Source organism: Entelurus aequoreus, linkage group LG06 (assembly GCF_033978785.1).
Source record: "Entelurus aequoreus isolate RoL-2023_Sb linkage group LG06, RoL_Eaeq_v1.1, whole genome shotgun sequence".
Classification (NCBI taxonomy): Eukaryota; Metazoa; Chordata; class Actinopteri; order Syngnathiformes; family Syngnathidae; genus Entelurus; species Entelurus aequoreus.
Window position 1 is genome coordinate 2,032,330 of NC_084736.1, and position 13,600 is coordinate 2,045,929.

Consider the following 13,600-nt stretch of genomic DNA (forward strand, 5'->3'; position numbering starts at 1 on the left):
TCCCTAAATTCCTTGTTGAGAAATGTTGTTCTTCAACAATTTGCTCAGGCATTTGTTGACAAAGTGGTGACCTTCGCCCCGTCCTTGTTTGTGAATGACTGAGCATTTCATGGAAGCTGCTTTTATAGCCAATCATGGCACCCACCTGTTCCCAATTAGCCTGTTCACCTGTGGGATGTTCCAAATAAGTCTTTGATGAGCATTCCTCAACTTTATCACTCTTTTTTGCCACTTGTGCCAGCTTTTTTGAAACATGTTGCAGGCATCAAATTCCAAATGAGCTAATATTTGCAGTTAAAAATAATAAAGTTAGTCAGAGTGAACATGAAATATCTTGTCTTTGCAGTCTATTCAATTGAATATAAGTTGAAAAGGATTTGTTGTATTCTCTTTTTATTGAGCATTTACACAAGGTGACAACTTCACTGCTTTTGGGCTTTGTATGTCCAAAAGTATTTTCTATAGTTTTTGAGATATGCTGCAGTGATAATGTGTCTGTCAGAAACATGGCCAGACTGGTCCCTTCCCTCCTCATGACATTGTCCTCATGTTGTCATAAATATCTCATGTTGTCATGAATATCTCATGTTGTGAACGTGACTGCTTCAGGGGCACGGCCGACTGGTTCGGGGTCAGCAAGGACGGCGACGCCACACAGAAATGGCAGAGGAAGAGCCTTCGCCACTGCAGCCTGCGTTACGGCAAGCTGAAGCCGCAAGTCATCCGCGAGATGGACCTGCCCAGCCAGGACAACATCTCCATGACCAGCACTGAGACTCCGCCTCCGTTGTATGTCCCCGCCTCCCAGCATGGCATGCAAAAGGTAAAACAATGCGTTGCTTCTTTAAAAAGAGTGGAAACTCCGAGGTTGAACATAATACAATATCCTCGTGGGGAGTATTGGAATTGATCTGTTCCAGAGTCCAACTATGGCCGTAATAAACAACTCATGTTTTAAGTGTAAAACTAAGTTCATCATGTATCTTTGATGAGAAGTGACTGAAGCTGCTTGGGAGGCAAGTCTTTTCTTAACACACGCCACTTATTTTGGACTTGCCAACGTCGCCGTGTTGTACTGAGCAGCCAGGACAGAGGTCACATTTAGGGATCCGTCTTTCTGGCACCCACCAAATCCCTGCCGCTCCGACCGGGCGGCAGCTCACGTCAAATCAAACGGTGCCATGTTTCGGTACCTGAGTTGCGTGTGATGTCACGCCCAGTTGCCGACTCAGTGGCAAACACACTTGGCGATCACTCCAGCAGCACTGAGAGCAGACTCTGCTAAACTACCTTCAGGTAATGTTGCACAAAGCAATTGATTTAGAAAACACTCCAACAAAAGATAAGTCAAGCTAATAATATACATTGGCTTTGCTATTGACATGCTACTAATTAGCATATTTTAACATTGCAACACCTAAAATGTCTTCATGAAAACTACAACATGTCACAATAAAACAGCTGGTGCGTAATTGGTACAATACTTACAGTATTAACACTTTGTAGGGCGCAACGACTGCCATCTGACGTCTTGGACTTAGTGTCATACCTGCAAATGTGACAAAGAAACAACATTTAACAACTGTTGTCCTTTTTCAATAATAAATCTGATTTTATTCTCACAAATAATTGCAGCTGAGATAAACTCCAGCACCCCAAAAGAGGGACACGCGCTAGAACATGGATGGGTGGAGAGAATGTTTCTTAACACACACTAAAGAATTGGTATGGTAGAGGACAGGTATTGATCACAATCACAATCAGAAATATGGTAGAGGACAGGTATTGATCACAATCACAATCAGAAATATGGTAGAGGACAGGTATTGATCACAATCACAATCAGAAATATGGTAGAGGACAGGTATTGATCACAATCACAATCAGAAATACTTTATTCATCCCCGAGGGGAAATGAAGATTTTCTGCACAATCCCATTCAAGAGCAGACAAACGTTACAGGGAGACACAACAGGATCAAACGTTACAGGGAGACACAACAGGATCAAACATTACAGGGAGACAGAACAGGATTGCTCTGTACCGAGGATGTCGTTGTGGCTTGTACAGCCCTTTGAGACACCTGTGATTTAGGGCTATATAAATAAACATTGATTGATTGATTGATATATATTCAGTCTAAGCCTGGGCCCCTGGAGAGGGGGTCCAGACTGAGGCCAAGGGGCAAAAAAACCTCATAGCCATAGCACACATAAACATGTGTGTGAGAGGGAAACATCAAAGGACATTAAAGACATTAAAAGAGCAGAACTGATGCAACCAGCCACAAAAATCAAACAAGAAGAAGAAATAATCAAGCAATAATATACATTGTGCACACACCATTGCACCATGCATAGACACCATTGCACCATGCATAGACACCATTGCACCATGCATAGACACCATTGCACCATGCATAGACACCATTGCACCATGCATACACACCGTTGCACCATGCATAGACACCATTGCACCATGCATACACACCATTGCACAATGCATACACACCACTGCACCATGCATAGACACCATTGCACCATGCATACACACCATTGTACCATGCATAGACACCATTGCACCATGCATAGACACCATTGCACCATGCATAGACACCATTGCACCATGCATAGACACCATTGCACCATGCATAGACAAGCAAAGGCATCATTTCCACACCCACACACGCTGTGGTGGCGTTCCACGCCATCGTCTGCTGGGTTGGGGGAGCATGGCCAGAGACAGGAGCAGACCCAACAAAGCAACCAAGAGAGCCGACTCCACCCACGGCCACCCACCAACTCTCAGCCAATGTCCAGTCTGCATGGATGAGCGAGGGTGTGTCCAAGGAGACCGAGGCGTCCGATACACGCCCAGGTACCAGGAATGAGTACCGTATCAGTTGTAATGTGAACAATACTCATCCCTGTAAGTACAATGTCTGCTTCTATGGTTATCATCCCTTTTTGCCATTAAGTTGCCTTAAGTTGTGTCAAAGCAGAAGACTTAAGTTGTGTGAAAGTGAAGTTGTGTGAAAGTGAAGTTGTGTGAAAGTGAAGTTGTGTGAAAGTGAAGTTGTGTGAAAGTGAAGTTGTGTGAACTTAAGAGGCCCACTGAGCTGAAGTCTCATGTGGTGTTGAAAGTGGTAGCTTTATGTTTGACTTCCGAGCTTCCACTCAAGTCTCATGTGGATTAGTGTGAGTGAGTCTTCCTTCTACTTTCCATGGTGAGCAGATCGTGGACCCCCTGGCACGAGGCCGAGCCTTCCGCATGGTGGAGGAGGTGGACGGCTACAGCGTGCCTCAGACCCCCATCACCCCCGGGGCCACATCACTGTGCTCCTTCAGCAGCTCCCGCTCAGGCATCAATAGAATACCTCGGCGACGCAAGAGAGAGTCTGTGGCCAAGATGAGCTTCAGGGCGGCGGCGGCTCTCGTCAAGGTGGGTGGCACAACTTTTTATTATGCTAAATCATACATCATCTATATCTACATCTCATGGAGATCATCTAGATCTCATGGAGATCATCTAGATCTCATGTACACATGGACTTTACATGATGTAGATGATCTATATCTCATGTACACATGGACTTTACATGATGTAGATGATCTATATCTCATGTACACATGGACTTTACATGATGTAGATGATCTATATCTCATGTACACATGGACTTTACATGATGTAGATGATCTATATCTCATGTACACATGGACTTTACATGATGGAGATCATCTATATCTCATGTACACATGGACTTTACATGATGTAGATGATCTATATCTCATGTACACATGGACTTTACATGATGTAGATGATCTATATCTCATGTACACATGGACTTTACATGATGTAGATGATCTATATCTCATGTACACATGGACTTTACATGATGTAGATGATCTATATCTCATGTACTTTACACAAGAGAAGTGTAGGATACTTCTCTTGTTGCCTTATTTGTATTTGACTTTATGAAATGTATTTATATTATTATTTGTATTTGACTTTATGAAATGTATTTATATTCATATTTGGTGCAGCCGGGCCGGAGCAGGAGGGGATAGAAAGAGAAGACATTGTGGGGACAAGAGGGGGATTAGACAGAGACAACAACACAAACACAACAACCACAACAACAACACAAACACAACAACAACAACAACAACAACATCAGCAAATAGGACATGTACAAATATGATAGTAAAAGTGATATGAAAGAAGCAGTTAATGAGATAAAAAATAATACAGAAATGACAATGAACATTATTACACTACAAATGGATCAATAGAAATATGACTATTGATAATGAATAATAACAATAATGACTTCTATTATCAACAATACAGTTGTTCAAATGCAACAATACATATACGTCATGATAACTAGAGATATGAAATAATGCAGAAAAATGGAGGGGAAGAAAGAGAAGCAACCTACATTAACCTTGTAGATTGTTATAGTAACTATAGGTTAAGCTTGTTATAGTAACAATAGGTTTTTTGATTGATTGAAACTTTTATTAGTGGATTGCACAGTACAGTACATATTTTATTAGTAGATTGCACAGTACAGTACATATTTTATTAGTAGATTGCACAGTACAGTACATATTTTATTAGTAGATTGCACAGTACAGTACACATTTTATTAGTAAATTGCACAGTACAGTACATATTTTATTAGTAGATTGTACAGTACAGTACATATTCCGTACAATTGACCACTAAATGGTAACACCCCAATAAGTTTGTCCACTAGTTTAAGTCGGGGTCCACTTTAATGAATTCATGGTAAACATGTTAAGCTTTGTCAGAGTGCCATGTGTTACCCAGTTTACCCTAGGGCAACAACGTTAATACATGTTTGATGAAACATGATTGTGTGCATGAGTGTATGTATGTATATGTACAGTATGTGTATATGTATGTATGTATATGTACTTGTATATGTACAGTATGTGTATATGTATGTATGTATATGTACTTGTATATGTACAGTATGTGTATATGTATGTATGTATGTATATGTACTGTATGTGTATATGTATGTATGTATATGTACTTGTATATGTACAGTATGTGTATATGTATGTATGTATATGTACAGTATGTGTATATGTATGTATGTATATGTACAGTATATGTATGTATGTATGTATGTATATGTACAGTATGTGTATATGTATGTATGTATATGTACAGTATGTGTATATGTATGTATATGTACAGTATGTGTATATGTATGTATGTATATGTACAGTATGTGTATATGTATGTATGTATATGTACAGTATGTGTATATGTATGTTTGTACAGTGAATGTGTGTGTGCATGTACAAACTGAGTGTGTCTTTATGTACTGTATTTATGTCAGTATGTACTGTATTTGTGTCTATGTACTGTATTTGTGTCAGTATGTGGGAGCGTAGGTACCATTGACATTGTTTTAAGGAGGCCTCATGTTGTGTGTAGCAAGCTTGTAATGGAAGTATGTTGTGTGTAGCAAGCTTGTAATGGCAGTATGTTGTGTGTAGCAAGCTTGTAATGTCAGTATGTTGTGTGTAGCAAGCTTGTAATGTCAGTATGTTGTGTGTAGCAAGCTTGTAATGGCAGTATGTTGTGTTGTGTGTAGCAAGCTTGTAATGTCAGTATGTTGTGTTGTGTGTAGCAAGCTTGTAATGGCAGTATGTTGTGTGTAGCAAGCTTGTAATGTCAGTATGTTGTGTGTAGCAAGCTTGTAATGGCAGTATGTTGTGTGTAGCAAGCTTGTAATGGCAGTATGTTGTGTTGTGTGTAGCAAGCTTGTAATGGCAGTATGTTGTGTTGTGTGTAGCAAGCTTGTAATGTCAGTATGTTGTGTTGTGTGTAGCAAGCTTGTAATGGCAGTATGTTGTGTTGTGTGTAGCAAGCTTGTAATGTCAGTATGTTGTGTTGTGTGTAGCAAGCTTGTAATGTCAGTATGTTGTGTTGTGTGTAGCAAGCTTGTAATGTCAGTATGTTGTGTTGTGTGTAGCAAGCTTGTAATGGCAGTATGTTGTGTGTAGCAAGCTTGTAATGTCAGTATGTTGTGTGTAGCAAGCTTGTAATGGCAGTATGTTGTGTTGTGTGTAGCAAGCTTGTAATGGCAGTATGTTGTGTTGTGTGTAGCAAGCTTGTAATGTCAGTATGTTGTGTTGTGTGTAGCAAGCTTGTAATGGCAGTATGTTGTGTGTAGCAAGCTTGTAATGTCAGTATGTTGTGTGTAGCAAGCTTGTAATGGCAGTATGTTGTGTGTAGCAAGCTTGTAATGGCAGTATGTTGTGTTGTGTGTAGCAAGCTTGTAATGGCAGTATGTTGTGTTGTGTGTAGCAAGCTTGTAATGTCAGTATGTTGTGTTGTGTGTAGCAAGCTTGTAATGGCAGTATGTTGTGTTGTGTGTAGCAAGCTTGTAATGTCAGTATGTTGTGTTGTGTGTAGCAAGCTTGTAATGTCAGTATGTTGTGTTGTGTGTAGCAAGCTTGTAATGTCAGTATGTTGTGTTGTGTGTAGCAAGCTTGTAATGGCAGTATGTTGTGTGTAGCAAGCTTGTAATGTCAGTATGTTGTGTGTAGCAAGCTTGTAATGGCAGTATGTTGTGTTGTGTGTAGCAAGCTTGTAATGGCAGTATGTTGTGTTGTGTGTAGCAAGCTTGTAATGTCAGTATGTTGTGTTGTGTGTAGCAAGCTTGTAATGGCAGTATGTTGTGTGTAGCAAGCTTGTAATGTCAGTATGTTGTGTGTAGCAAGCTTGTAATGGCAGTATGTTGTGTTGTGTGTAGCAAGCTTGTAATGGCAGTATGTTGTGTTGTGTGTAGCAAGCTTGTAATGTCAGTATGTTGTGTTGTGTGTAGCAAGCTTGTAATGGCAGTATGTTGTGTTGTGTGTAGCAAGCTTGTAATGTCAGTATGTTGTGTTGTGTGTAGCAAGCTTGTAATGTCAGTATGTTGTGTTGTGTGTAGCAAGCTTGTAATGTCAGTGTGTTGTGTTGTGTGGTCCAGGGTCGCTCCATACGGGACATGTAATGTCAGTATGTTGTGTTGTGTGTAGAAAGCATGTAATGTCAGTGTGTTGTGTTGTGTGGTCCAGGGTCGCTCCATACGTGACATGTAATGTCAGTATGTTGTGTTGTGTGTAGCAAGCATGTAATGTCAGTGTGTTGTGTTGTGTGGTCCAGGGTCGCTCCATAAGTGACATGTAATGTCAGTATGTTGTGTTGTGTGTAGCAAGCATGTAATGTCAGTGTGTTGTGTTGTGTGGTCCAGGGTCGCTCCATACGGGACATGTAATGTCAGTATGTTGTGTTGTGTGTAGCAAGCTTGTAATGTCAGTGTGTTGTGTTGTGTGGTCCAGGGTCGCTCCATACGGGACATGTAATGTCAGTATGTTGTGTTGTGTGTAGCAAGCATGTAATGTCAGTATGTTGTGTTGTGTTGTGTGGTCCAGGGTCGCTCCATACGTGACATGTAATGTCAGTATGTTGTGTTGTGTGTAGCAAGCATGTAATGTCAGTATGTTGTGTTGTGTTGTGTGGTCCAGGGTCGCTCCATACGTGACATGTAATGTCAGTATGTTGTGTTGTGTGTAGCAAGCATGTAATGTCAGTGTGTTGTGTTGTGTGGTCCAGGGTCGCTCCATACGTGACATGTAATGTCAGTATGTTGTGTTGTGTGTAGCAAGCATGTAATGTCAGTGTGTTGTGTTGTGTGGTCCAGGGTCGCTCCATACGTGACATGTAATGTCAATATGTTGTGTTGTGTGTAGCAAGCATGTAATGTCAGTGTGTTGTGTTGTGTTGTGTGGTCCAGGGTCGCTCCATACGTGACATGTAATGTCAGTGTGTTGTGTTGTGTTGTGTGGTCCAGGGTCGCTCCATACGGGACATGTAATGTCAGTATGTTGTGTTGTGTGTAGCAAGCATGTAATGTCAGTGTGTTGTGTTGTGTGGTCCAGGGTCGCTCCATACGTGACATGTAATGTCAGTATGTTGTGTTGTGTGTAGCAAGCATGTAATGTCAGTATGTTGTGTTGTGTTGTGTGGTCCAGGGTCGCTCCATACGTGACATGTAATGTCAGTATGTTGTGTTGTGTGTAGCAAGCATGTAATGTCAGTATGTTGTGTTGTGTGGTCCAGGGTCGCTCCATACGTGACATGTAATGTCAGTATGTTGTGTTGTGTGTAGCAAGCATGTAATGTCAGTGTGTTGTGTTGTGTGGTCCAGGGTCGCTCCATACGTGACATGTAATGTCAGTATGTTGTGTTGTGTGTAGCAAGCATGTAATGTCAGTGTGTTGTGTTGTGTGTAGCAAGCTTGTAATGTCAGTGTGTTGTGTTGTGTGTAGCAAGCTTGTAATGTCAGTGTGTTGTGTTGTGTGGTCCAGGGTCGCTCCATACGGGACATGTAATGTCAGTATGTTGTGTTGTGTGTAGCAAGCATGTAATGTCAGTATGTTGTGTTGTGTTGTGTGGTCCAGGGTCGCTCCATACGTGACATGTAATGTCAGTGTGTTGTGTTGTGTGTAGCAAGCATGTAATGTCAGTGTGTTGTGTTGTGTGGTCCAGGGTCGCTCCATACGTGACATGTAATGTCAGTGTGTTGTGTTGTGTGTAGCAAGCATGTAATGTCAGTGTGTTGTGTTGTGTTGTGTTGTGTGGTCCAGGGTCGCTCCATACGTGACATGTAATGTCAGTATGTTGTGTTGTGTGTAGCAAGCATGTAATGTCAGTATGTTGTGTTGTGTGGTCCAGGGTCGCTCCATACGTGACATGTAATGTCAGTGTGTTGTGTTGTGTGGTCCAGGGTCGCTCCATACGTGACATGTAATGTCAGTATGTTGTGTTGTGTGTAGCAAGCATGTAATGTCAGTGTGTTGTGTTGTGTGTAGCAAGCTTGTAATGTCAGTGTGTTGTGTTGTGTGTAGCAAGCTTGTAATGTCAGTGTGTTGTGTTGTGTGGTCCAGGGTCGCTCCATACGGGACATGTAATGTCAGTATGTTGTGTTGTGTGTAGCAAGCATGTAATGTCAGTATGTTGTGTTGTGTTGTGTGGTCCAGGGTCGCTCCATACGTGACATGTAATGTCAGTGTGTTGTGTTGTGTGTAGCAAGCATGTAATGTCAGTGTGTTGTGTTGTGTGGTCCAGGGTCGCTCCATACGTGACATGTAATGTCAGTGTGTTGTGTTGTGTGTAGCAAGCATGTAATGTCAGTGTGTTGTGTTGTGTTGTGTTGTGTGGTCCAGGGTCGCTCCATACGTGACATGTAATGTCAGTATGTTGTGTTGTGTGTAGCAAGCATGTAATGTCAGTATGTTGTGTTGTGTTGTGTGGTCCAGGGTCGCTCCATACGTGACATGTAATGTCAGTATGTTGTGTTGTGTGTAGCAAGCATGTAATGTCAGTATGTTGTGTTGTGTTGTGTTGTGTGGTCCAGGGTCGCTCCATACGTGACATGTAATGTCAGTATGTTGTGTTGTGTGTAGCAAGCATGTAATGTCAGTATGTTGTGTTGTGTTGTGTTGTGTGGTCCAGGGTCGCTCCATACGTGACATGTAATGTCAGTATGTTGTGTTGTGTGTAGCAAGCATGTAATGTCAGTGTGTTGTGTTGTGTTGTGTTGTGTGGTCCAGGGTCGCTCCATACGTGACAGCACGCTGCGACGGGCCCACAGACGTAGTTTCACTCCTGCCAGCTTCATGGAAGAAGACGTCCTGGACTTCCCTGATGAGTTAGACACGTCCTTCTTTGCCCGAGTAAGCCTCCTGACCTTGGATGTATTACAAGGTGTTTTTCTTTGCATATCCACAAGTATTTGACGCCCTGTAGGATATTTTCCTGCCTGAGGAGCTGTCCACGTACGCTGACGAGGTGTTCGAGTCGCCGTCAGAGGCGGCCCTGAAGGAGGCGGAGCACGGCAACAAGAAGGAGGAGCCAGAGCTGACAGGAAGTGCGCTGGATAAGATGGCTCTGGAGAGAAGTCACCTCATGCTGTAAGTCCAACTTCCCCGTAAATACTGCATTTATTCTTCTGGACTTGGAAAAAGTAAATGTGTGTTTTTAGAAGGCCTTCATACTTCTGCCTTTGCAAAGTGCTTGGAATGTTGCAAAAAGCTCACGTTTGAATGATTCTTATTTAAAACAATGTTAAACGTGGTTAAATGTTTTTGAAAATGTATTTGACAAAAAAGTAGTTATGATATTGGATAGTTAGCTTGTTCCATTGGGAGAAAAAAAAAGAGTAATGGGTCTATGACATAAGAAATGCGTATTACTACACATTTGTTTAGGGTTTCCATTTTTATTTCTTGCTTTTACCTGAAATCATTTTCAAAACTTATATATATATATATATATATATATATATATATATATATATATATATATATATATATATATATATATATATATATATATATATATATATTGTCGTTGTGGCTTGTACAGCCCTTTGAGACACTTGTGATTTAGGGCTATATAAATAAACATTGATTGATTGATATTAGGGCTGCAACAACTAATCGATTAAAATCGATTATAGAAATAGTTGCCGATTAATTTAGTCATCGATTCGTTGGATCTATGCTATGCACATGCCCAGAGGCTTTTCAAAAAAAATTTTTTTTTTTTTTTTTTTTTTTTAATAAACCTTTATTTATAAACTGCAACATGTACAAACAGCTGAGAAACAATTATCAAAATAAGTATGGTGCCAGTATGCTGTTTTTTTTCAATAAAATACTGGAAAGGATAGAAATGTAGTTTGTCTCTTTTATCCGATTATTAATCTATTAATCGAAGTAATAATCGACAGATTAATCGATTATCAAATGAATCGTTAGTTGCAGCCCTAATATATATATATATATATATATATATATATATATATATATATATATATATATATATATATATATATATATATATATATATATATATATATATATATTGTAGATTGTCACTTCAAAACTATGAATGAACACATGTGGAGTTATGTACTTAACAAAAAAAGGTGAAATAACATGTTTTATATTGTAGTTTCTTCAAAATAGCCACCCTTTGCTCTGATTACTGCTTTGCACACTCTTGGCATTCTCTGCATGAGCTTCAAGAGGTAGTCACCTGAAAGAGTTTTCACTTCACAGGTGTCATAGTGTTGATGTGACAATCTACAATGTAAATAGTCATGAACATAAAGAAAACATTGCATTGCAAGAGAAGGTGAGTCTATATACAATGTACTGTATGTACAGTAGTATGACCATTACATGTGCACAGAAATGTGCTAATTCATTTTGTCATTGATAAAAGTAAAAAAATACACTGTATACAGTACAACCATTAAATGTGCATAAAAATATGCCAATTAATATTGTCTTTGATAAAAGTAAAAAAATATATATATTGGACAATAATTACAATTTTGTCTTTGATAAAACGTCCGTGGAGAGAAGTCCCTTGATACTGTAAGTGCTGCTTCTTATACATGGCACAGTATACTTTCTATTTATTTAGTGCTGCTTCTTATACATGGCACAGTATACTTTCTATTTATTTAGTGCTGCTTCTTATACATGGCACAGTATACTTTCTATTTATTTAGTGCTGCTTCTTATACATGGCACAGTATACTTTCTATTTATTTAGTGCTGCTTCTTATACATGGCACAGTATACTTTCTATTTATTTAGTGCTGCTTCTTATACATGGCACAGTATACTTTCTATTTATTTAGTGCTGCTTCTTTTACATGGCACAGTATACTTTCTATTTATTTAGTGCTGCTTCTTTTAGATGGCACAGTATACTTTCTATTTATTTAGTGCTGCTTCTTATACATGGCACAGTATACTTTCTATTTATTTAGTGCTGCTTCTTATACATGGCACAGTATACTTTCTATTTATTTAGTGCTGCTTCTTATACATGGCACAGTATACTTTCTATTTATTTAGTGCTGCTTCTTATACATGGCACAGTATACTTTCTATTTATTTAGTGCTGCTTCTTATACATGGCACAGTATACTTTCTATTTATTTAGTGCTGCTTCTTATACATGGCACAGTATACTTTCTATTTATTTAGTGCTGCTTCTTATACATGGCACAGTATACTTTCTATTTATTTAGTGCTGCTTCTTATACATGGCACAGTATACTTTCTATTTATTTAGTGCTGCTTCTTATACATGGCACAGTATACTTTCTATTTATTTAGTGCTGCTTCTTTTACATGGCACAGTATACTTTCTATTTATTTAGTGCTGCTTCTTATACATGGCACAGTATACTTTCTATTTATTTAGTGCTGCTTCTTATACATGGCACAGTATACTTTCTATTTATTTAGTGCTGCTTCTTATACATGGCACAGTATACTTTGTATTTATTTAGTGCTGCTTCTTATACATGGCACAGTATACTTTCTATTTATTTAGTGCTGCTTCTTATACATGGCCCAGTATACTTTCTATTTATTTAGTGCTGCTTCTTTTACATGGCCCAGTATACTTTCTATTTATTTAGTGCTGCTTCTTTTACATGGCACAGTATACTTTCTATTTATTTAGTGCTGCTTCTTATACATGGCACAGTATACTTTCTATTTATTTAGTGCTGCTTCTTATACATGGCACAGTATACTTTCTATTTATTTAGTGCTGCTTCTTATACATGGCACAGTATACTTTCTATTTATTTAGTGCTGCTTCTTATACATGGCACAGTATACTTTCTATTTATTTAGTGCTGCTTCTTATACATGGCACAGTATACTTTCTATTTATTTAGTGCTGCTTCTTATACATGGCACAGTATACTTTCTATTTATTTAGTGATGCTTCTTATACATGGCACAGTATACTTTCTATTTATTTAGTGCTGCTTCTTATAGATGGCACAGTATACTTTCTATTTATTTAGTGCTGCTTCTTTTACATGGCACAGTATACTTTCTATTTATTTAGTGCTGCTTCTTATACATGGCACAGTATACTTTCTATTTATTTAGTGCTGCTTCTTATACATGGCACAGTATACTTTCTATTTATTTAGTGCTGCTTCTTATACATGGCACAGTATACTTTCTATTTATTTAGTGCTGCTTCTTTTACATGGCACAGTATACTTTCTATTTATTTAGTGCTGCTTCTTTTACATGGCACAGTATACTTTCTATTTATTTAGTGCTGCTTCTTTTACATGGCACAGTATACTTTCTATTTATTTAGTGCTGCTTCTTATAGATGGCACAGTATACTTTCTATTTATTTAGTGCTGCTTCTTATACATGGCACAGTATACTTTCTATTTATTTAGTGCTGCTTCTTTTACATGGCACAGTATACTTTCTATTTATTTAGTGCTGCTTCTTATAGATGGCACAGTATACTTTCTATTTATTTAGTGCTGCTTCTTATACATGGCACAGTATACTTTCTATTTATTTAGTGCTGCTTCTTTTACATGGCACAGTATACTTTCTATTTATTTAGTGCTGCTTCTTATAGATGGCACAGTATACTTTCTATTTATTTAGTGCTGCTTCTTTTACATGGCACAGTATACTTTCTATTTATTTAGTGC

The 13,600-nt window shown here is 38.9% G+C and overlaps 1 protein-coding gene across 2 annotated transcripts in view; it reads left to right on the forward strand.

Annotated features, from left to right (window-relative positions):
* The window catches only part of rhbdf1a (rhomboid 5 homolog 1a (Drosophila)), a 112,507-nt gene that overhangs the window by 67,813 nt on the left and 31,094 nt on the right, over positions 1-13,600 (forward strand). For both annotated transcript variants that reach the window (XM_062049783.1, XM_062049784.1), the window contains 4 exons: positions 610-823; positions 3,235-3,441; positions 9,648-9,770; positions 9,844-10,007. In XM_062049783.1, coding sequence (XP_061905767.1) covers positions 610-823; positions 3,235-3,441; positions 9,648-9,770; positions 9,844-10,007 — 708 coding nt within the window. The remainder of the gene's footprint in view (positions 1-609; positions 824-3,234; positions 3,442-9,647; positions 9,771-9,843; positions 10,008-13,600) is intronic.